This window comes from Nilaparvata lugens, chromosome 2 (assembly GCF_014356525.2).
Source record: "Nilaparvata lugens isolate BPH chromosome 2, ASM1435652v1, whole genome shotgun sequence".
NCBI classification, from domain to species: domain Eukaryota; kingdom Metazoa; phylum Arthropoda; class Insecta; order Hemiptera; family Delphacidae; genus Nilaparvata; species Nilaparvata lugens.
The window spans coordinates 48264123-48288445 of record NC_052505.1 but is presented as its reverse complement, the minus strand read 5'-3'; the positions used below and the strand labels follow the sequence as shown (position 1 = coordinate 48288445).

At 34.1% G+C, this 24323-nt stretch overlaps 2 protein-coding genes across 8 annotated transcripts in view; one reads left to right on the top strand and one right to left on the bottom strand.

Moving 5' to 3' along the window:
* Positions 1 to 15408: 15408 nt before the first annotated feature.
* LOC120349914 lies at positions 15409 to 16424 on the bottom strand. Its single transcript, XM_039421369.1, has 2 exons — positions 16236 to 16424; positions 15409 to 15956 (listed from the first exon to the last, which is right to left on the bottom strand). Exons 1-2 carry the CDS (start codon positions 16351 to 16353, stop codon positions 15520 to 15522), a joined length of 555 nt encoding a protein of 184 aa, XP_039277303.1. The 5' UTR covers positions 16354 to 16424; the 3' UTR covers positions 15409 to 15519.
* A 2669-nt stretch (positions 16425 to 19093) lies between these two features.
* LOC111064148 overlaps positions 19094 to 24323 on the top strand; it is a 37227-nt gene continuing 31997 nt past the window's right edge. For 3 of the 7 annotated variants that reach the window (XM_039421367.1, XM_039421360.1, XM_039421366.1), the window contains exon 1: positions 24132 to 24191. In XM_039421367.1, the coding sequence (XP_039277301.1) occupies positions 24189 to 24191 (3 nt within the window). In that variant the 5' untranslated portion in view covers positions 24132 to 24188. Of the gene's footprint in view, positions 19326 to 19561; positions 19791 to 19845; positions 20000 to 20758; positions 20964 to 24131; positions 24192 to 24323 lie in introns of those variants that run through there. The other 4 variants (XM_039421365.1, XM_039421363.1, XM_039421362.1 and 1 more) reach the window with 4 other exon arrangements.

Sequence of the window (24323 nt, the reverse complement as noted above, 5' to 3'; positions counted from 1 at the left end):
ATTAATCGTGATTGCTATTGTGGTTTAGAAGGCCCTTGTGTGTTAACATCATTTTTATTCTCTCTTACTTTGGAAGTGATATTATGTCTCCATGGTATTTATGTTCTCTTTCTTTCCAAGTCTTATGTTATCTTTATCCAAGTTTCTAGCATCATTGTCATCCTTCGCCCTGGGAGAGCTTTCCTCACTTATTGGTCTCTTCTTATCCTTATTGCTCAACTCTTTTAATTTTTCAATACTGAGGAGTTCACCATCGACGATTAATTTCTCTTTTTTCATGAGAACTCTCTTTCCTTGTTTCTTGTTGTAGTCGACCATGAACGGATGTAGCTCCTTCCGGATGGCGCGGGTATTCATGTCCAGGTCTTCATTTATTCTTATGTGTTCAAAATCTTTCTCTTTTGATAATTTGGATTTTTTCTTTAGTACTTCATTCCTAGTGAACGTTGAAGTGAATGTTGCTCTAATCGGTCCGTCCTCTTTGGTAGGATCTAGCCTTTTCACAAATTCAGTCACTACTGAATGAAAAAGACTAAGAAATTGTCAAAAAACCACTGATTTATTGATAATTAGGAAGACCGGTTTCAGTTATTACACCATTGTCACACCATTGTCAATCTCTGATAAACTAAAACTAAATACAAGAGCAGCAGAATTTATACTAGTAGGCGAGTACTGCTATTGGTCGAGGGCATGAACGCCCTGCCATTGGCCTAGCTAGACAGTCTCAGAGACAGAGTTACTGGGACGAGGTAACAAATACAGTGGTCATAGCTATTTGGATAACCAACAACTTGAACGACTAGCATGCAGCATTGATAGCAATTGGGAAGCCTCAAAGAACAAAATACTAACTAACAGATATGCTGACATAATTCTTCAAGAAAAGACAAGGGAACTTCGACCAGAGATCACAAACACGGTAGACATCATGAAGAATTTAAAGAAGAAGATGAAAACCAATGACCTGATGATTTTGAAAGCTGACAAAGGATGCACTACAGTAATAATGGATAAGGACGAATATCTAAGTAAGGTAAACCATTTCATTGCAGATAACAATTTTATTGAGATTAACTCCAATCCCACCACCAAAATCAATAGCTTGATTAGAAATAAGTTGACTACCACCACTAAATTATTTAATAAGAAAGAAACTAAGTATCTAACAGTTATGAATCCATATCCACCTAGACTTCTCGGTCAACCCAAATTACGCAAAACTAATGTTCCTATAAGACCAGTGGTATCTTTTGTCAATTCCCCCTGCTCTAAATTAGCTCACAAACTGAATAGCACCTTTCGGTCATTAACAGGTTTTCAACCAAAGTTTAGTATTAAAAATTCATTGGAGTTGGTCAACAATATAAAGCATATTCCTGTTCTATCATCTTATAAACTTGTGTCATTTGATGTTACTAATTTATTCACTAACATTCCGGTGGGAGAAAGTCTTGAAAGAGCTGAGGAAGTAATGGAAGCCTCTATAAATGATCATACACTCAGAGAAGAACTGATAGGATTGATGAAGTTATGCACTCAGCATAATTATTTCAAATTAAACAATAGATTTTTTTGAACAAAGAGAGGGGTTGGCAATGGGGTCACCTCTCTCACCACTCCTAGCTGAATCATTTATGGATAAGTTAGAAAGTAGAATCATTGAAAATAGAAATTTCAAAAATAAAATTGTTTACTGGTTTCAATATGTTGATGATATTATTTGCTTATGGAAAGGAAGTAACAGACAACTAGACAATTTTCTTTCCTATCTGAATGGATTACATCACAGTATAAAATTCACTGTAGAGGTAGAACAGGATTGTGTATTGAATTTTCTAGATTTAAGAATAGATCATAGCACTGGTTTTCACAAGTTTTCTATTTTCAGAAAACCAACCCATACTGATGTTATCATTCCTCTTCATTCTTGTCATCCTATTTCTCACAAACTTGCTGCTTTCAATAGCATGGTCTATAGAGCACTAACAATACCTATGAGCCATCATGATTTTGATATTGAGATCACTAAAATCAAACAGATAGCTGTCACAAATGGGTATGAAGAAAGTATGGTGGACAGATTATTGAGTAAAATTAATAGATTAATTTCAATCAATTCTAGCTTTGTAGGCTCAAACTGTGAGGAGAAGACTTGGATAACAATTCCATATTTAGGCCTTGTATCTGATAAGATAGGTAGGGAATTGAAGAGGAATGGATTTCATGTTGCTTTCAAGACCAAACCGATTTTGAATAGTCTATTTAGCTGGAGTAAAGACAAAATTGATATTTGGGATAAAAGTGGGGTGTACAAACTTAAATGTGATGATTGTAATGCTTGTTATGTGGGTCAGACTGGTAACATAAAATTGTAAGCATACATTAGTCAATAGTTTTTCCATTTACATAATTGTTTTATTATCTTTCACACTTGTTTTCTTGGTTCTTATTTTGTACTGAAAGTAAATTTTATTATCATGGCGATTCTGTTGCTTAAGCCGCCATTTTGTCACACCGTTGAGTGGGAGGAGACTGTCTAGCTAGGCCAATGGCAGGCGTTCAGGCCCTCGACCAATAGCAGTACTCTCCTACTAGTATAAATTCTGCTGCTCTTGTATTTAGTTTTAGTTTATCAGAGATTGACAATGGTGTAATAACCGAAACCGGACTTTCTAACTATCAGTAAATCAGTGGTTTTTTGACAATTTCTTAGTCTTTTTCATTCAATAGTGACTGAATTTGTGACATCAAATTTCTCATTTACAACCTTCTGGTAGAATACCAGCCTGCCACACAAAAATCTCGAGTTTTGCAAATGTTTTACAATGTTACAGATAGTGTTAATTGGGCTACTTTTATAGAAGCTGAATTCAAACTGAATGTAAAAACAGAACTTTTCATTAGAAATGGAAGAAAAGGGGTAAAACTGGAATAATAAAAATAATTATAAAGAATTCTTTACCAGTGTGAAGGTGGGGTATGCAGAAAAATTGAAATTGGAAAAGATAAATTGGAATGGTTCAATAAGAATTTAAATAGAGAAAAGGTAAAAATAATGGAGAATAAATAATTTATGTATGAGCGGAGGATGTACAGAGAAATTAGAAAGTATGCAGCCTCTCTTCATAAACTGTTCTGGCAGCCCCTCCAACTGGAGCGAGCTACACGTACATCACACCACACAAGAGGTTACCGAGCGCCAAGCGCGAGTCAAAAAAGGAGTCAGAGAAGAAAAAAATGAAATGAACACTGATAAATTAATTTTCTTCATGTAGTTTTTTTTTAAGAGAAATATGTATTGAAACTCTTTCTTTGGAAAATGTAATACCGGTACAGATAAGAGTACCGACTGTAAAAATATACTGTAAAATTAATTATTCACTATGATTCACTTCTTGACGAACTTCTAGTTCATGAGTTCTAATGATTAAACTATTTTAAGAAAATCTAATGTCGTATTGATATTGACTTGATAACAGAACTTCCGTGAAAGGAATTCGGTTGTCATTGTGGAGTAAAGTTATTATTGTGATGATTCTGAAATAATATAATGTATAACGCCAAGTGAATGGTGTTTCTACAACAGCATTACTTGCCACTGAGTGAGTGAGTTGAGGAGTGTGGTTATAATTTAAAAGTATTTGCGCAAAATGATGAGATGGTAGGTAATGACAATTATCTTACCTAATAAAAGTGTATCTTACCTTTGAAGGTTTTATTTCACATTTGATTCAATGTGTCCTGAGTTTTCTTCTAGCAATTCAATTTTTTGTTGTTGCTGAGATATGCATTATGAATATATACATGATTCGACTAAAAATGTATGCTTCCACTTTTTTGCTCATCTCATTTTTGATATTACTCCGTAGCATCATTATCCACACATTGCCAATCGCAAACATTTCCCTGCAAATAAAAATTTGACAACAATAAAACAAATTTACAGGTATCAATATTGTAGGTAGAAATATTATTCATCCACTTTTTGTAGGCTTATTGTTACATCTACTCCATCCTCTACTTATGCATATTGAATTCAGACAATGATAATAAACAGTTGAATAAGAAGCGTATACTGTACCGTAGGTATACCTCAACGTTTTGTAGCTTTCCACATGTGAGTTAAGGTACGATATTAATATTTAGGCTGGATTGTTGTTAGAAAGGTTTTATCTTGATTATTTTTCTATCGTATTCATTGAACAAGTGTTGCGAGTTCTTAATTTGGACTCTAGGATTTTAGCGTTAGCACGATATGTTACTCGTGATAACAGATACTGTACCGAACTCTTTGACTAAACTACTTCAAAATTTGAAATCAGCATATCTTTGAGACCATTCTACAGATCAAAGTTATTCGGTTGTCAATAAAATTGACTCCTCGTCCTTCGACCTTTATGAGGATAACAGGATATCATGATTTAGAAGTGGATATGGAAAACATGTACAGTGTTAGCATAAAAATCATATTAATCACAAATTACACGTGATAGAATGAGTTTTGAATTTTCCACTTTCAACATTTGACAACATTTTTTCCATATCTCTCATAGTTTTCTATTTATGAGCTCTCCAAGGTATCACATTTTGAAGAAAACCCCTTCCGGCTCTGATTTTTTCATCTTTTTGGCCTTATAACTTTTTAAAGATTCATTGAAAAAATCCGTGCTAATCATGGGCTCATAGAGCATTATATTCTCTTCAATTTCATCTATGGTCTTATTATTTTACGCATCTCCCAACGATTGTTGCAGCCGTTATAATGTTCAGTGTGAAATCTTCAGTTTAGCAACAATATATCAATTGTCAGGAAAATTGGGAGGGAATGTTTGGAACACAATATTATTGACTTCACAGCTTTGTTTGAACTAGTTAGTAGGTGAACATATCAGAAGTCCTCATTCCTACTCCTTGAGGGATGAGGGTAGTTTGAAAGTTGCATTTTTTCAATTCTGGCTGACACGCATGTAACTGGGAAACAATGCATTTCAGCGACATGGCCAACTGAGTAAAAATGAAGCTAGATAAATTTCCTACAAGTTTTGTACAGTAGAGTTTTGTGATATCTTCTTTAGTTTTTGAGATATTCACTTTTAAAAGTGTAAAATCTTTGATAAGACAGTTATTCTTCCAGTTTTTCGCACTTTCAGGGCTCATTACTCAACAAGAATGCATCGAAAAAATGTATTTTTTTTTTACACAGGGGATGGGAGTGAGGACTTTTAATATGATAACTACCTTACTATCCTTAAAAGAAGAGCTACGGGGTCAAAAATTGTGTTCCAAAATTTTCCCTCTATAATCTTTCATTGACTGGACTATTGATTGATTGATTGATTGATTGAGTACTTTATTTATGTAGATTACAATATATACTGGCTTATACACTTATATACAATAGCTTACAATACAGCAAAATTATAAATGAATTTACATAATATAGACTAAGAAAATAATTATTGAAAGTATATGATATGAAAAAGTAATTTGTAATATAATAACTATGGATAATTATATTGTTATGCATCTACATAAATTGGCGGAGCTTTGGACATATCAATGTCCATTCTTCGGAAAGAATATTAAAAATATCCTCCCCACTAACTCTCTACCAAAACGTTAATTTAATTAATTAAGCTAAGGATTTATTATTTAAATCGGTTTTCAATCTTGAGTGGAATGGCAGTTGGATAGTTGGGAGAGTTTTATGCAATACTAGTGGTTAATTTTACTGTTTCTACGCTTGATTATTATCTAATTTTAAATTATCCAAGTCAAATCAGTTTAGTGTGTTGTATTTTTGTTAGATGAGGAACTAACTACCTAGTGTTTAAACTTTTGGCTGAAACAAGTTAGCCACGTATCCAGGTATACAGAGGTCGCAAAACTTGCTCAAAAGTTTGTTGACATTTCGTTTTGTGTGTAATTTTTGTACCGGATGACATCAGTGGATTATAATTCAGGTTAGTATTACAATAATATTCATTCTCCAATGTCTACAAATTGAACAGCTTGTAATTTTCTTAAAATATTTCTTGTGAACTTGGCGGTTAGGTAGTGTCAAGCCACCTTTTACGACCGTATCACCTGTTGTCGTATTTTGCTAGCTTGTTTTATAGTTTAGGTTTTTGAGTACAACAAAAATTTATTTGAATATTAGTCAACAAATACGATTTTTTTATCGTTTCAACATTGTTACCCGTTGTTTAATTTGAGATTAACGAGTTCAAAATTGTTTGGTTATTTCCCACGTCTTGTTGTCCGTTAGTTTTCATGTGACCGCTCTAGCCTATAGCCTAATATAATACGTTGGTAACGGTTCAATTAAAGGAATACACCTGCCTATATTAGCATATTATAATAATTGCTATATATAATAATAAATATAATATAATAATAAATATAATATAATAATAAATATATTATAGTCACGGATAAGTTCAAATTTTGTATTAATTTCATTATTAATTGTTTCTTGATCACGTTTTATCATTTTGTTTTAGATTTAATTCTTAATTCTATTTTATAAGCCAAACATCGTTTAGAGGTTATTTTGAGGTTAGGTTTTCGAGATTTAAAAATAAACATAGATAGTTACTTGACTAAAATTATAACCAAATTAAAATCCTATCATTTATAAATCAATTATTGTTATTGCAAGTAATATAATTTCTTAGATAGGAAGATGAGCTCAAATAGAACACCGAAGGTTATTAATAGAAATGTAAACATAGCGGGAGTACTTACGCGTTCCCAAAACCAAAATTCAAAAACGCCAAAACCAAAAACCCCAGTTCCTCAAACTACTTTAGCCGAAAAAGTTGCTCAACTACAAAGTAGCCACACTAATTTAAAAAACCAATTAGAAGTAACTCTAAAAACGTCTGAGGAAGAAAGGTTAGGGATGGTAGAAGAAATTAAATCTTTGGAACTGATTATAAAATTACAAGATGAAGACCATAAAAAAGAAATACTAAATCTAAAAAATCAATGTAGTCTAATGTCGGAGGAAATAAAGAAACTAAAATCTAAATTTGATAATACTAAATGTATGATAGAACCTCCGTCCAAATGCAAAAAAATAGAATCTAACCTAAATGATGGGAAATGCTCTGAAAATGGTCGAAATAAAACGTACAGTGAGGTTTTGAAGACAGCAACCAAAAATATAGCTGAGGGAAATAAAGATAGGAAAGGGAGAGTTCTGCTACTGACGTCCAGTCATGGACGTGATTGCAGTGATCTCCTTGATAAAAGATTGAAAATAAATTTGATGTCCAATGTTTTTTCAAGCCAAGTGCATCAATTAATGCAGTTGTAGAGTCAGCTAGGGAACAAACTAAAGACTTTGATGAAAATGACTATCTAATTGTACTGGGTGGCTCAAATAATATAAATGAACCTAACTTGAATCATCTTCCTCAAGTAACAGAAAAAATCAAGGAAATTGTGCCACTCAGCAAAAAAAACAAACTTAATAATAAGTACTATTCCTAATAGGTTTGATAGGCCAGAATTAAATGAAGCAATCAATTCGACAAACAAATCAATCCATAATACAATCAACAGCCTAAAAAATAAGAATTCTAAACAACTGGGGATTTGTTTTCTAAATGAAAGGCTGAAAAGACATAACTTCACTAATCATGGGTTGCATCTAAATCGATCTGGCAAAGTAATCTTTTGTAATAGATTGGCAGAGCTGATTGAAAGCCGTTTGCAATCCTCTGGTTTAAAAACAGTCAAAAAAACAAATAACGATTTTTTAGTAAATTGGCTCAAAACAGGGAAAGGGAAATAGCTACAAATGCTAGAGATAGAGTAGCACAAGATGGTAAGGTTTTTAGTATTTATCATCAAAATATTCAGTATCTTCGCAACAAAATTGACAGATTAGAAGTATTTCTTAAACAGGAGGATCCTGACATTGTTATTTTCACAGAGCATGGCTTAAAAATAAAGGAAATAAATCAAGTTAGGATTCCAGGCTATTCACTGAGATCAGAATTTTGTAGAATAGCTCATAGAAGTGGTGGTGTATGTATATTCACTAGCAATGCTAAACATACCCAAACTTATGAACTGGATTTTGTTAAGAGATTTTCTGTTGAGATGGATTTAGAGGTGACGGGACTAAGGTTAAAAATTGATGATCGATTTGAGGTAGCAGTGTTAGGTATCTATAGGTCACCAAATGGAGACTGGCAAAAATTTTGTGAGCTGCTCCATACACTTTTGGAAATTACAACCGCTCGTTTCACAAATGTTATAGTAGTAGGAGATTTCAATACCGATTTTGCCAGGCAGGATAAAATGACAGAGGATATTAGAGATATTATTAATATGAATAATTAGAAATTAAGGTCCACGAATATACAAGAGTAACTCGAACTTCACAGACAATTATTGATAATATCCTCACAAATATAGAAGGTTGTAATGTCAGGTTAGGTAGCTCAGATCTATCAGATCATAACTATCAAATTTTAGATGTTAAGTTGCAGGGCCAGAATCCAAGCAGAAAAAAAATTTTGTGAAAGAAATTCAGCAATATGAGCTAGGAAATATAAATTTTGAAGCAGGAACTGCTTCAAGAAAATTGGAGTAGTGTTTATAACAGTTGTAACCTAAATTACAAATATAAGCAATTCATTGATACTCTAAGATTTCACATTAGTGTATGCTGTCCAATAAAAAAAGTCAAAGTAAAAAGTAAATTGAAAAAAGTAGATGAATGGATAACTGAAGATATTCTTACTCAAAGAAATATTGTTAGGGAAGCTTATGAGGAATTAAATTAGTGAGGGATGTTCCGAGTGAAGTCAAATACAAATGTCTAAAGAAAAACTATGCAAAAGAAGTGAGGAAAGCTAAGTGTAAGAAAACAGCTGAAATATTAACAACTAGTACCAATTTTAACTCTGCTGTTGGGAGGTAATAATAGAAATAGGAGAGCAGCTCAAAAACATACAGTTACTAATGTCCCTAGGATAATCGATGAACATGGAAATTATATGGATGATAGTATAGACATTTGTAACTTTTTCAATAAGTATTATCAACAGGTTGCATATAATCTCCAAAAGTCACTGAACACTAATACTTATAATACAACTACATTAAATGCTGAGCCAATTGAAAAGGTATTTAATTTCATCCATTATCAAGAGATGAGTTGTCAAGAATAATAAAAATTGAATAACAAAAAAACAGTAGGATTGGATGGGGTCTCAAGCAAAATTTTAAAAGAATGTGAAAATGAATTACTGGACCCTTTATTGCATCTCCTTAATACTTCACTAGAGCAGGGTATTTTCCCTGATGATCTGAAACAAGGAAAAATTTTGCCAATTTTCAAGAGCGGTGATTCTGAAAGAGTTGAAAATTATAGACCCATTAGTATTCTAAATGTAATAAGTAAAATTTTTGAAAGAGTAGTTTTAAATAGGTTATTGATGCACCTGGAAGAAATTAATTTCATATGTGATGAACAGCATGGGTTCCAGAAAGGGAAATCTACTAAGACTGCAATAGTATCCCTTGTTGAAAGACTAATAGATATAATAGATTCAGGTGAGAAGGCAGCCGCAATATTTCTTGATTTATCCAAAGCTTTTGATTGTGTGAACCATAGAATATTATTGGAAATACTAAAAACTGTAGGTGTGAATGGTATAGAACTAAAATGGTTTGAATCATATCTCATAGGTAGAAACCAGTGTGTTGAGCTTACCAAGGTGGATGGGAATGAAATAGTAAAAATAAATCTCAAAAACTGGAGGTCCAGGCTGGAGTACCTCAAGGCTCAATTCTGGGTCCCTTACTGTTTCTGTTGTATGTGAACCAATTACCAAAAGAGTTAAAAGATCACAGAGCTCTGTTGTTTGCTGATGACACATCGCTTATCTTTAACAATTATTTATTAGATAGTCTAGAAATAAATGCTTTTACTGGAGTACAGTCAATTGTCCAATTCTTGAAGCAAAGGCAATTAACAATAAATAGTAAGAAATGTCAATTCCTACAATTCAAAAGTAAATATAATTCAGTAGAGGATAGAGAAATAAATGTGTTTGTAGAGGAAAATGAATTAGACCAAGAAGAGAAAGTAGCATTCTTGGGAATTTTATTGGACAGGAATTAACATGGCATCCTTACATTGAGAGGATATGTAATAAGATATCATCTGGGGTATTTGTCCTGCGGCAGCTTGCTAGGCTGAATGATAAAAAACTACTGTTAACTGCTTACCATGGACTTATACTATCTCATATTAGGTATGCTATTTTAGTATGGGGTAATTCATCTCAACAAAATATGGACAGGGTGTTTAAGATTCAAAAGAAGGCACTCAGATGTATAGAGAAAGTGAATAGGTTAGACTCTTGTAGGCCTTTATTTAAAAAGCTTGGTCTATTAACTGTGCCATCTTTGTATGTATATGAAGTTGTAATGCATGTGAAAACGAGTGGTGTGATCCAGAATTCAGATGTTCATGAGTATAATACGCGAAACAGAGCAGATTATCATATAATGGGTCACAATAGTAGGTTATTTGAACAAAAACAAGCTTGACTATTCGAAAAAGCCTTTGATCGGGAAGCTTTAATCTTGAACTAGCAATGTGGGCTGGGGTGATATGATCATGGTGTTGGAGAGAGTAGACGAAACGTATAGACAATAATTTTAAGAATAAGAATAAGAATAAGAATAAGAATAAGAATAAGAATGCTTTTATTCCTTTGAGCACATAAAAAATGGCAATTGAAAACGTCAATACAATATAATACTAATTATAATTAAAATACATTGGTAAAAATACAATACTAAAAATAACTTGGAAACACATGTGTAAAATGAAGTGATTTATATAATCCTACACAGGAAATAATAGGAAACCATGGTCAGCTTGTGGAAAATAGAAAAATCGATAAGCTCAATATGGCCATCCTAGACTTAAACTGAGTTGAAAAATTAAAGCTTGAAAAAGTTGTCCATTCTCATCTGGAAGAAGTCATCAAAAGAATATAGAGGGTTTTGCAAAAGAATGCCCTCCAGTTCAGATTTAAATCTGGACTCCTGCAAACCCTTGCCGAGCATGGCAGCACATTAAAAAGCTTAAGGGAAATGTGCTGGGACTTTTTAAAATCTTCCCAACCTAGAATAAGGAACATCAATTTTATATCTGTTTCTTGTACTATAACTGTGCACTTCATCTCTGCAAAGGAAACTGTCTATTCTCCTCTTCACACTCATTAGAAGCCTAAATGCTACCATGCTATACACTGTCATAATTTTCTCCTTAATGAAGAGAGGCTTGCAATGTTCAAGATAAGCGGCACCGGAGATTATCCTGATAGCTTTCTTTTGCAAAAGGAGTACCTTTTGGACATCTGGGGCACAGCCCCACAGTTCCAGACCGTAAACAAAGACACTTTGAAAAAACGCAAAGTAACATGACCTCAGGTACTTTTTGGGGACTGATTCCCTTAGACTACGAAGCAAGTATATGGATCTAGAGAGTTTAGAGCATACACTATCTATGTGCTCACTCCAAGAAAGCTTTCGGTCCAGTGTGATGCGTTTTGGCAACGCTGTAATTTATCATTCAGAGTGACTTGCATATCGAACAGAATTACAATACATTAAATGTGGGAAGATGAGAGATTGAACCAATAATAATTTAATGTTTCTAGGGAGAATATCGTGCATTTTCTTCAATGCATGCATGGCTGAGAATACCTTTTTACAAGTTTTGTTCACTTGTTCTGACCAGTCAAGAGTATTTTTCATAATAATGCCTAAATTTTTAACTGAGCTACAGTAAGGAATGTCATTACCTAATTACTCTACACTAATTTTGTGAATCGATTCAAGGTCAATATTTTTTATAAGACGAGAATATCCAATTATAATGGGTTGTGTTTTGATGGGATTAAGCTTAAGGCCATTTTTCTTTGTCCATTCCACTATAGAATTGATATCCTGATTCATTATTCCAACTGTTTCATTGATTTTTGTTATGGCACAGCTTAAATATATTTGAAGGTCATCTGCATAAGTATGAAAACTGGAGAATTTGATAATTGAAGAAAGGTCATTAGCATACAAAGTGAAGAGGAGAGGGCCTAAAATTGAACCTTGTGGTACTCCATGCATAACGTTTTTCCAAGTAGACTTATTGTCACCGACAGATACACATTGTTTCCTACCTAATAGATAGGATTTAAACCAAACTAACGAGTGGTGACTGAAACCAAGAATGGCCAACTTATTCAGAAGGACTGTATGATCAACAGTATCGAATGCTTTAGAAAAATCAAATAGGGTGAGGATGGTGCATTTTCTTTGGTCCATAGCTAACCTTATATCATCAGTGACACGAAGCAGAGCTGTCTCAGTTGAATGGAATTTTCTAAAGCCTGATTGAAAGTTATGAAGCTTACTATTGTTGTCTAGAAATTTTACAACTTGACCATGAATGAGTCTTTCTAGCACTTTGGACAATGCAGGTAAAATACTGATTGGTCTAAAATCCTCAACTTATTGGGTGATGGAACTTTATTTAGAGGGCAAACCAGAGCAAACTTCCAGTTTTCAGGGAAAATGCCTTCTTCAAGTGATTTGTTGAAAATATATGTAATGGTTGGTAAAACAGCAAATAACATCTTCTTGATAATTTGATAGGAATTTTGTCTACACCCGTAGCATTACTATGAATACGTTGAATTGCTCTGAAAGTGTCTTCTTCTGAGATTGGATGGAAATGAAATTGATCAGTGATTGGTAAATCTAAGTTTGTAAACTGCTCTTCAAGATCATCTATATGATTAGCAATGACAACTTCGTCGCGTTGGTTAGAGTGTGAAACGAAATGGTCATTTATATTGTTCAATGGTAAGTCAATTTGTGGATTCGATTTCTGTTTGCCAAGCCCGAATTCTTTTATTCCCTGCCAAAGTGATTTAGAGTCTTGTCTATTGTTTGTCATAAACGAATTCAAGTACCTAATCTTTGAGTTCCGTAATTCCTGTTTAACTCTATTTCTAAGGCTCCTATACTCTATCAAACTGTCCAAGTCAAATGTCTTTTTAAATTTTCTATGTGCTTTGTCTCTACGTCCCATCATCTTAAGTATGTCTTCAGTCATCCACGGTACTCGTCGTTTTCTATTAATCCTCCTTGTCACATAAGGTGCATGTTTGTCATACAGAGTTAAAGTCCAATTCTCGAAAGTCTTGACCATGTCATCAACTGAGGGTAACGTTCTTTTGTAACCATAGGAGCATGCCTGTCATACAAGAGAAGTAGAAAACTGTTCAACCTGTCGACCATCTCCTCGACATTATCTGTCAGAAAGACTTCATGCCAAGGAATAGAGGCAGCATCAAACATAAAAGCACTTATATCCAGGCACCTATAGTTTCTATATGTGATGAACTCCTGCTTTGGTTTCGGCGGGTGCAGTCTGTAAGCACAGAATACATGCTAACTTACTGAACATTTTTAAATTGGCTCTTCAATTTAGGCCCGTTTGCTCAGTAGAAGTTTAACTATAATTCTAGTTTAAACCATCAGCTGACTCAATTGAAACACATTATAATAAATGCAACCATAGCTTGATTTAATCCAGTTTTAATTTAAACTTGGTTTAAACTGCTACTGAGCAAACGGGCCTAAATGTAGTTTCTATTCAATCATTTATGGTATTATACAGATAACAGAACATACCGAAAATATGAGACCATACCGTACTCGGTTTCTACTTGACTTTCATACATTTCAAAATTGATTTAATAGAGGAGGAGGTGGTAATATGGACCCCCACTTTGTTTTTGTCTTATAAAATGGATACTATTGATAAAAAACCTTTGCTTTTTGCAGAAATACAATCTATTGTTAGTTGCAGAACACAATGTTGTATTAATAATCATTCAAACCCTCATTTTATAATTTTTTAAAATAAATTTTCATAACCCCACACATACTGAAAATATTGGGAGGTGTTGTTAATATGGCCCCCATGGTGTTTGTAATATGGACCTCATAATTTACGTACAAAAATAAGGAGAAAAAAATTAAAAACGGCTTTGTGGCACTAAAAAGTTTATTATGCATGAGTAATAGTCTTATATTAGGGTAAAAAAATGGATTATAGATATTTGTAGATGATTGAAGGTCAGTGAATGTAGAAAAAAGTTAACGACAAAAATCGCAGACATATTCCTCCCTCTCTGCTCCTGCACATTCATTATGGGCCCAAAGAGAACACATCAAGCATTGGACCCATAATTCTCCTCGTACATTACTCGAGAATTTTTCATCGCAGAAAATACATGCCACATCTTTTTCGTCTGGTTGAGGCTCTCCAATTGGCAGGTCAAAGGGTGACTTGATGGAGCAAGTGGAGAGCTGCACTCATCATCATCATCATCACTGCTGTCGGTTTGTTCTTGATGTTTAGGCCTTTTTATTGTCTTTGATTTTCCATGCTCTTGATCAGTAATAGGAGATTGGAGTCCTGATGTAGAAAGCTGAGGGTCGTTAAAAATCAAATTTCTTTTGGCACCTCTACCACGTCCACGGCCACGGCCTCTTCTGTGAGTGTCAGCTTCTTTATTTGCATAGAAGTCCTCTAGTTCTTTCTTGTATGGAGAGCAATAGCAGGTTTTTAACAACAAATATTCAAACTGCTTGTAATATGGACCCCGGGGTCCTATTACATTCACCTAAGGGGGCCATATTGCAGACATGATTGTGATTTAACAAAGTGGTTTGTAGGTTAGAACTTGAAAGCAACAGAGCATTCTAGTTTATGTTAAAATGTTGGAAATAGCTTCTAGATCATAATTAAAATGCTCAATAATGAGAAATTATTAGTTATAGCACATTAAAATTGAGAAATCTACATACCTTCCAAACTTTCAAAAAACACAAGGATAGAAATAACCTCAAAATTCACCAACTGCTGCATAGACTTGTTCCATGGACTCCTAGTGACCATCAACTGAACTAATGAGCTAGTTCCCATCTACAAAACTAGATCTCAGCACTTGGTTATTGAAATACAGAGGGGTGCCATATTATATGCAGGGGCCATATTACCACCTTTTCCGAGGAGGAGGTGGTAATATGGACCCCCACTTTGTTTTTGTCTTATAAAATGGATACTATTGATAAAAAACCTTTGCTTTTTGCAGAAATACAATCTATTGTTAGTTGCAGAACACAATGTTGTATTAATAATCATTCAAACCCTCATTTTATAATTTTTTAAAATAAATTTTCATAACCCCACACATACTGAAAATATTGGGAGGTGTTGTTAATATGGCCCCCATGGTGTTTGTAATATGGACCTCATAATTTACGTACAAAAATAAGGAGAAAAAAATTAAAAACGGCTTTGTGGCACTAAAAAAGTTTATTATGCATGAGTAATAGTCTTATATTAGGGTAAAAAAATGGATTATAGATATTTGTAGATGATTGAAGGTCAGTGAATGTAGAAAAAAGTTAACGACAAAAATCGCAGACATATTCCTCCCTCTCTGCTCCTGCACATTCATTATGGGCCCAAAGAGAACACATCAAGCATTGGACCCATAATTCTCCTCGTACATTACTCGAGAATTTTTCATCGCAGAAAATACATGCCACATCTTTTTCGTCTGGTTGAGGCTCTCCAATTGGCAGGTCAAAGGGTGACTTGATGGAGCAAGTGGAGAGCTGCACCTCATCATCATCATCATCACTGCTGTCGGTTTGTTCTTGATGTTTAGGCCTTTTTATTGTCTTTGATTTTCCATGCTCTTGATCAGTAATAGGAGATTGGAGTCCTGATGTAGAAAGCTGAGGGTCGTTAAAAATCAAATTTCTTTTGGCACCTCTACCACGTCCACGGCCACGGCCTCTTCTGTGAGTGTCAGCTTCTTTATTTGCATAGAAGTCCTCTAGTTCTTTCTTGTATGGAGAGCAATAGCAGGTTTTTAACAACAAATATTCAAACTGCTTGTAATATGGACCCCGGGGTCCTTATTACATTCACCTAAGGGGGCCATATTGCAGACATGATTGTGATTTAACAAAGTGGTTTGTAGGTTAGAACTTGAAAGCAACAGAGCATTCTAGTTTATGTTAAAATGTTGGAAATAGCTTCTAGATCATAATTAAAATGCTCAATAATGAGAAATTATTAGTTATAGCACATTAAAATTGAGAAATCTACATACCTTCCAAACTTTCAAAAAACACAAGGATAGAAATAACCTCAAAATTCACCAACTGCTGCATAGACTTGTTCCATGGACTCCTAGTGACCATCAACTGAACTAATGAGCTAGTTCCCATCTACAAAACTAGATCTCAGCACTTGGTTATTGAAATACAGAGGGGTGCCATATTACCACCTTTTCCTCTAATATTATAGGTACGGTAGGTAATTTGTTTTCAGCATTGAGTGTAGGCTAACATAGCCTACATTATATAATTTATCAGTAAAATAACTTGCAGTCAATTTTTGAGTATTTATAACACTCACGTCCAGATGAGTTTTATAATATGTAACTACCGTATTCATAATAAATACCGTACTTACACAAAAATTGATTGCAAGTCTTTATTGTAATGATAATATATCAAAACGCGGTTATTCATGGTTAGGTACCTAATTTACATTCTACATTATAACCTTGCTTGTACATTATTTCCAAATTAAAAGAGAAAGAGGTTTAAATGATAGGCCTATTAAATGATTATAAATTCAAGTTATAACTTGCCTTTATTATAACATTGTATGGTGTGGCATTCACACTAGTTTTTCGAATAACTTTTCCCCTTATTAATCCTCTACACTCTTCCACATCAAAAACATGGTTGCTTTGTAAACGATTCTTCCTTTTACTTACAGTAGAATCTCTCAAAAAATTGCATGAATATTTTAAAGCCAGTTTTAATAACAACATTTGGGTTGATTCCTATGTCATCCATTACGAAAACAGTCTGTCGTCTGCAATGATATTCTCAACTAGTACACAATTCACTCCGCTTGAGATCGCGTAAGTCGATTTTCTGGTCAACTTCGGATCCCCTATAACTGATTTGCACCTTGTCTTTTATGCAAGTTTCCATTATATCAATAGGGCCATTCAAATTTTCCGCCGCTTTTGCCCTCTCTCTGTCATGGCTGCCCATGTTCAATTCGAATAGCGGCCATTCAGCCACTCTATAGTTTACTATATTTTAGCTCGTTGGCTTTATTATTAACAGTTCATTCTTCATCAGTGAACTCTAAACTAACTGGAACGGGCTGTCCAATGCTTAGCTACAACCAAAAGTGTGTAAGACGGAGTGAGTGAGACAGGCATACCGTGTGGGATTCCCTTCTCTCTCGTACTTATACATTCAAGCAGGCTGTTGCAGCTCTTGAGTACGATTTTTCATTTTTAAAGTTTAAAAACGGATTTGAATGAGTATTAGGGCTATTAGTATTAGATCACAACCTTTTTTCTTAAATATTGTGATGTATTTGTCGTGAAATGCGTAGAATTGAATAAGAATACGACCGAAAAATGGTGATGTATTGTGTTGCATTGGGATGCAAGAATGGGCATGTTAAAGGAAATGAAATACCATTTCACAGGTAAGTCAAACATTTTTATTTTGTTAATTAATTTGAAGAAATCTTTTTGTTTTACATACATTCCCAATACTTCTTTCTATATTGATCAGTTTATTTGACCAAAAATAAAACAACAAATTTGGTTATATTCCTAGTAAGTTATACCGTACTGTGATAGTTTCTATGTTTATTGAAAATTTCGGCCTACTTTATAACATCTAAGATAAAAAACATAGTTGAAGAACAAATTAATCCTTATTCAAAAAAGAATAAATAATATCTGATGCAGAAATTGTGAATGTTTCCCTACAAACACTATCATTCATTCTATCACACATTCTATGTATGATGTAATTTATGGATATAAATTTGGTGTTAAGCATCAGCATATAATAAATATAGTATATTTATCATAATTTGTATACGGTATATTATGTAGGTAGGCGTATCATACATTTTATGTATAATGTATAATATAAATTTTATGTAAGTAGCAGCATATAATACTAATAGAATCTATAAGTACGAAAAAATAAACATTTAATGAATTTTGTGTAAACACAGCTTTACAATAATGATTAATAATTCTGTGTTATCATCATGAGATGACATAATTTATTTTAGGTACCTACTTTTATTTTGAAAAATATGATATTGCTATCAGCTGAATTGTAATTAATTTTTGAAATCTTCCCATTTCAAATAAATTTAATAATCGTTCAATTTACAATTATAAAATAATTTTATGTGTATAATTATATGTGTATTATTGTTTATATAATTTATAATTATAAAATAATTATTATTTAGCATATTTTACTGTTTGCTTATCATATGGTCATAATTATAATACAATAATTGATATAATGTTTCTTCATAGATTTCTTTGCATCATTTCTGAAACTCCCACACTGATTTGAAATGTTATCAGAATACCTAGTATATTGCTATCATTACATAATTTAATAATCCTGTGTTATTGAATCATCATAATTTATTTTATTTACCTACTTTTATTGTGAAAAATATGAGATTGGACTATGAGCCTGTTTTTTCATTCCCAATCATTTCATGACAGTTCATATTTGTCCTTGTTAAATAAATAAAAATAAATAAATAGTACGCTTCTCTTAAATCTGGCCCAAAGTTATTCCCATGCTTGTGAAAAGTTGACAATACTAAAACTACTGCAGTCACAAATAAAAAAATTCTTTTCTTTATTAATATTCAACCTATTTCATCATTTTTGCTCTCAAAAAGTTAACAATGAACTGCTTAATAAAGGAAAAATAACGCTTCCGTGGAATAAGACATACAATATAGAAATAAAATAGAAATTGAAACTGTGCAATGCATTCTCCCATAAGAGCCAATGCGTAACAAAATGAACGAATCCCACAGCAATGCGGGTTGCCTATCTTTACCAGCTGCCTCACTTTTTTTGTGTTGCTAGTCCATTCCAGTTAGTTTAGAGTTCACTGTTCTTCATTGGTAACATAAAACATAACCTCATTCTTCATTGTCGAGTCTCACTTCAGAAATTCAAACTGTTTTTTTAATGTTTTAAATAGTCTTTCATAATAAAATTCATAGAAGTAACGCCTATTTTTCCTTCTTTTCTGTCAGAAAAAAAATTGAGTTGATACCTTCAAAAATAGTTGAGATACTAATATATTTAGAATCGTTCTTTCTTCAAAATAAGGTTAGTTTTGAAACAGCTATTTCTTATATTAAAATCGAACTAAATTGTATAAAAATAGGCTAGCGCACTTTATTTTTTCCTCCTCTTTCATTTAAAAAAAAATTGAGTTGATATCCTTGATAATAACTGAGATAACAGGGGGAGCTCACCGGCTAGAGCATAGCCGTTGGGGCTTTGTTGGCTTTCACAGATGACAAATCATTATTTTCGGATCATAAGAGCATAGATTTTGCCAGGCTTGCTGTGAGGGAACCATATCATAGTGCGTCTCAAAGGTTTGAAATAAAGAAATATGCTGCAGGCTCTCAACAATGACTAGACTAAGGAACTTTCAGCCTCAAGTTTGTTAGTCGGTCTTCAGGGTGTCTATATTTGTGTTTCCCAGTACAACTATTTTATAATGTTGAGCAGAAAATTCCTGTAATAGGCCTTCAAGTCTTTTTCCGTTGCATTATCAGGAGATCTGTAAGTTCCTATTATTAGCAGTTTCAGTGATTTAAGTTTTATTTTTACAGCAATACAATACAATGTCATTTTTTCTGTAGAGTGCTTTTCCCCCCACAAGTAAATTCTGGGACAGAACTCAGCAGCAAGGGTGTACCGGTACTCAGTGATATTTGTACTCAAGAGCTCCTCATGTTCCAAGCCATGTTCTGTAAGGATTATTATATCAGGTCAGCATTGGTTTAAATTTATCTGTAGTTTACCCATTTTATTCTCTAAGCCTCGCAGTATATTGAGATGGTAGTCTGTGATTGCATTCTTTGTTCTTCCTCTTTCCGGTTCATTGTTAGATGCATTATAAGAAGTGTTAGCTATGTCTGTGTTCTGTAATCCTGTGTGAGCCAGTTTGGGTAAAATTCCTGGTCTCCAATTCCCTTCTCAGCTAGTGCATCTATTACTCGCCGTGCCAGTATCTCTGATCCCTGTGCATTTAGGTGAACTCCATCCCATTCTAGGTGGTTTAAGTTCAGCATTCTGGTGTTGTCTACAAAATTTGCTTTTAGTTAAGAGCACATTAATTCTAAAGCTTTGTTTGTTTCTCTCATGAATCTTTCACTTATGTCTTCTCGGGCTGCTATAGAGGTCACAAACCATTTTGTTTGAGGGAACCGTTTCATGCCAGCTTTAATTGTTAGCCATTGATAGGAGGCGCATTACAAGTTTTGGAGTTTTTGCTCCTGTGGTATTATTTGCGCCAACATATAGGACAACTTTCTTTGGTAGTGTTTTCTGACCTGCAATAAATCTGCTTACATACTGTATCCTCCCACATGGGATCACCGTTATGCTGGCCTCAATTTTTTTAGATTGTTTCATCTGTGTCGATGCTGTCGCAATCAAGGAATCTCCTATCACCAGCGATGTTTCATCTGTAACTCCAGTTTCATTCATCTGTATTGTCTCTCTCCTATGCGTCGTTTTTTCAGGCATTTGTTTTCTCTTTTCAGCTTCCGAGTTGTAGTCTGCCTCATTTACCATCATCTGTGCTCTCTCAGGTGTACTCATTTTCTTGTGGCGTGAGTGATTTGGATCCCTGATGTGGTCCGATGGGCTGTGATCCATGACTCGTCCCGCCTGAGGCTCAACGACAGTCCCAGCAGTCCCCCCGGTGCAGCATTCAGCCTCGCTGTCAAGGTTAGCTGCATCCCGCTCTGCTTGCCTCCTGGTAGGACATGAGTGTTGTGGATGGAGCACCTGTGCAAACTCGGATATTATGCCCTCCAGCTTATAGATCACGTCTTTTTTATAAAATTTGGGCTTTCTAGCTTCAACTTTTTGTCCTCTTTCATGTAAAAAAATTGAGTCGATATCTCCAAAAATAGTTTAGATACAGAGTTCGCTCGCTCGGTAAAACTTTGCCATTTATTTTTCGTGCTAAATCGTCTGATAGTCTTTCCCTGTTAGTCTTTAAAAGAGTGATTTCATTCTTCAGCTCATTGATGTCGTCAAGCAATATCTTGATTATATCATACCGTTTAGTTTGAGTGTTAGAATTTGATCTAGCAGTGACATTACCGCGCGTACTTGTATTACATTCAGTGTCAGTAGCATAGTTTTCTGAGACATTCAGGAGAGTAGATATACTAGTAGCTTCGTTATTTATATGACTTTTACATTTTTCAGCAACAACTGATCGGCGTTTGTCTCTACCGTCATTAATTTATATTGTCAGAGACAATGTATGGTCAGAGACGTTTGCATATTTAGTATGATACCATAATTATGGATTTATTGCTGCAGCAGGCAACCGCCTTTTCATCATCATGAACTAAATATTATATTACATAGATATTGTTTATTGGGTCTGGCTTCATTAGTGTTTCCCGCACTATTTTCGGCCACAGGTACTGTGTTTGAGACTTCTTGTGTTGTAGTACTGCTTTTTCACCCATATCAGCAATTTAGATCCCACGAAAAAAGTTCGAACCTATTCCGAATAGTTACTGCTAGTCTATTATTGAATATTTGAGACTGGTGTCGATTCAAATCTCTTTCAGGTCAAGTTGTAATTCAGGCAATGAGCTTTATCACAGTGACTTATGTATCACAGTCATAAGAATTGTTAAAGAGTATTATCACAGATAGAATCAAATGGATCTGATACTAGACTGATATGTAGGCCTACTTTTCAATATCCTTTATAGTGAGTGTTGTGATCGCGAGAAACAACGAAGATTAAAAATCGTACAACAAACACTAATAATACAACTTAAAACTAATAAATCAACAAAAAACTAATATGCTCATGTAATGTGACGGATTTTTATTTACTGCCCCTGTTTCGGGAATTATGTTGTAAGGTATTTTATGAATGTCCTGTTTCGGGAATGCTATGTGTAACGGATTTTAATTAAAAGTCACTGTTCGTGAGCCATGTGTAATGATTTTAACTGTGTACCTGTTTTTAGGGGACACGTGCACCGGATTTTAGCTCGTTGTATGGGTCTATTTATGAAAAAAGGAGGTTATGATAAGCAGAATTAAATTTATTTTTCAAATACCAAAAAATCGAATTGGGAAATTTGATAGTATGAAGGATGATTATGGATAAAAAATATACTAGGAGAGGGATAACTATATTAGGTTGGGGAAGTATACTGGCAAATGACAATAATAAATTATTCTTGTACTCACCGCCGTTAAAATGAGTTGCCTACGCGCACTCAGCCAATGACATGTATTGGCTGTTCAGCTAATGTGGACTTGTAGCATATGGCAACACACGGTACGACGACACGAGATGCAAAAAAAACACGACACGAGATGCAAGACACGACTCTCTACACAGCAAATTCCGGGACCGCACTGCTCTTTTTCCGTCACTGCCGGTTCACTACTTGCATTGTCCTGTTATCATTTTGCCAGTGGATATAAGGAAGGGTAGAGGAGCCTAAATTGTTTTCAACTATTTTCTCTTTAGCTGGGCTAGAGCTGCCTTATCTGCTAGTTGGCAGATAGCAGGGTTCAAATGTTAGTTTATGTTTTAAAATTTGACACTATTTTTATATTTTTTATACTACGAAAATGGATCGTTACAGTAGGAAAATAAAAAAGCGGTTAACAACACACAACACTGAATTATTTGTCTTTGTTTTTTGAGGTAAAAAACTGGATTAAATGTCATAACACAGTAATTGACAACCATTTTACATTTTCCTTGGTCACTGGTCACTGCTCACACTGATAAGAGGAATTATACCACATTTTTAAAAGGAATTGTACTATTGTTGTTTCAATTATTCGATTGTCTGGAATTTCAATGCACCACATATAGGTACTCATTTTCATTATCTGATCCTTGAGGGGAGGTGGCTAAATCTTCCTCTAAACCTGTTCTCCCCCTGAGGGCCGTTGGCACAGTCAAAGCTTAAGCTCAATTATTTAATCAGCTGGTGGCTTAAACTCACATTATAACAAACTAGTCTTGATACGGATTTAATCCAGTTTAAAATGAAATTTAGTTTAAACTGTCACTGTGCAAACGGCCCTAAATGGTGCCACTGATTAGTTAGCCCACTTATGAGAAAAACCATTGATATTCGGAAAATAATTAAGTTGTATAGGTCTTTGTAAAAGTGGGAGTTAGGCATCATGATCAAATTTGCTCTAACAAAATATCTATCCGACAATAATGCATGTGCAGGCCAAGGCTACATGTTCAACGTTATCACTCAATAAAATAAGTAAGAGCTTCGATATTTTTTCAAAAGAGTTGACTTGTATTTTAATAGAGAGAGTATCCTTGATGATGTAATAGTGTGAATATTGAGTGGGTATTATTGTGGTTGTTTTTGTGTATCTTATATTATTTTTCAGGTTTTTGAACTGGAATGAACTTAGATTTTTACTGTATGTTGAACCCTGCGTTTTAGTCTGAGAATTGACTCTGTCTTGTTTGAATTTGCTAACTTGTTGCTTAGTTGTCGAAATTAAAGCAATTTTCGTGCATTTTTCAAATGTAGTTTCAATTTCTTGTCGTAAAAGCTACTGTATTTGGGAATTGTACGACCATTGACCTTTTTGCAGCTTTGGCTCTTCCACTGGAAGTTATGCTAACGCTCGTAGAGGGGGAATTATTTTCAGTGAAAAGGCCTCAGTTCGAATTGAGACGTAACTGGGAAAACATGTAACGGTGTGCGAGCCTCGGTCCTCCGAATGGGTCCATTTCCCATTCAAAGGGACAAATTGTTATGTTTTCAGTTATCAGTAATTTTTATCTAGTTGCATAGGAAACCAAATTTTATAGAGTTAGTAGGAGTAGAATCAGGAAATTATTTGTGCGTGTGAGCTCAAGTATAGTGAGTTTTATTAAAGCGTATGTGAGTGTTTCTGAAGAGTCCAAGTTTGAATATTGTTAAAATGGTGAGTGCCGAACTTTTATTGTTTTTCTTATTAAGCTCAAAATCTAATTTCATAGAATGACCGAGGCCCAAATTTAAATGCAGCAAGCTAGCAGGTTCCCAAAATGTATAGATTGAAAATTGAATATGTCTT

Bases quoted from the DNA above. Each gene is read 5' to 3' on its own strand.
- LOC120349914 (XM_039421369.1), bottom strand. From the start codon at position 16,353: ATGGGAACTAGCTCATTAGTTCAGTTGATGGTCACTAGGAGTCCATGG. The intron at 15,957-16,235 runs GTATGTAGATTT...AGAAAGAACTAG, and splicing joins GTTTTTTGAAAGTTTGGAAG to AGGACTTCTATGCAAATAAA.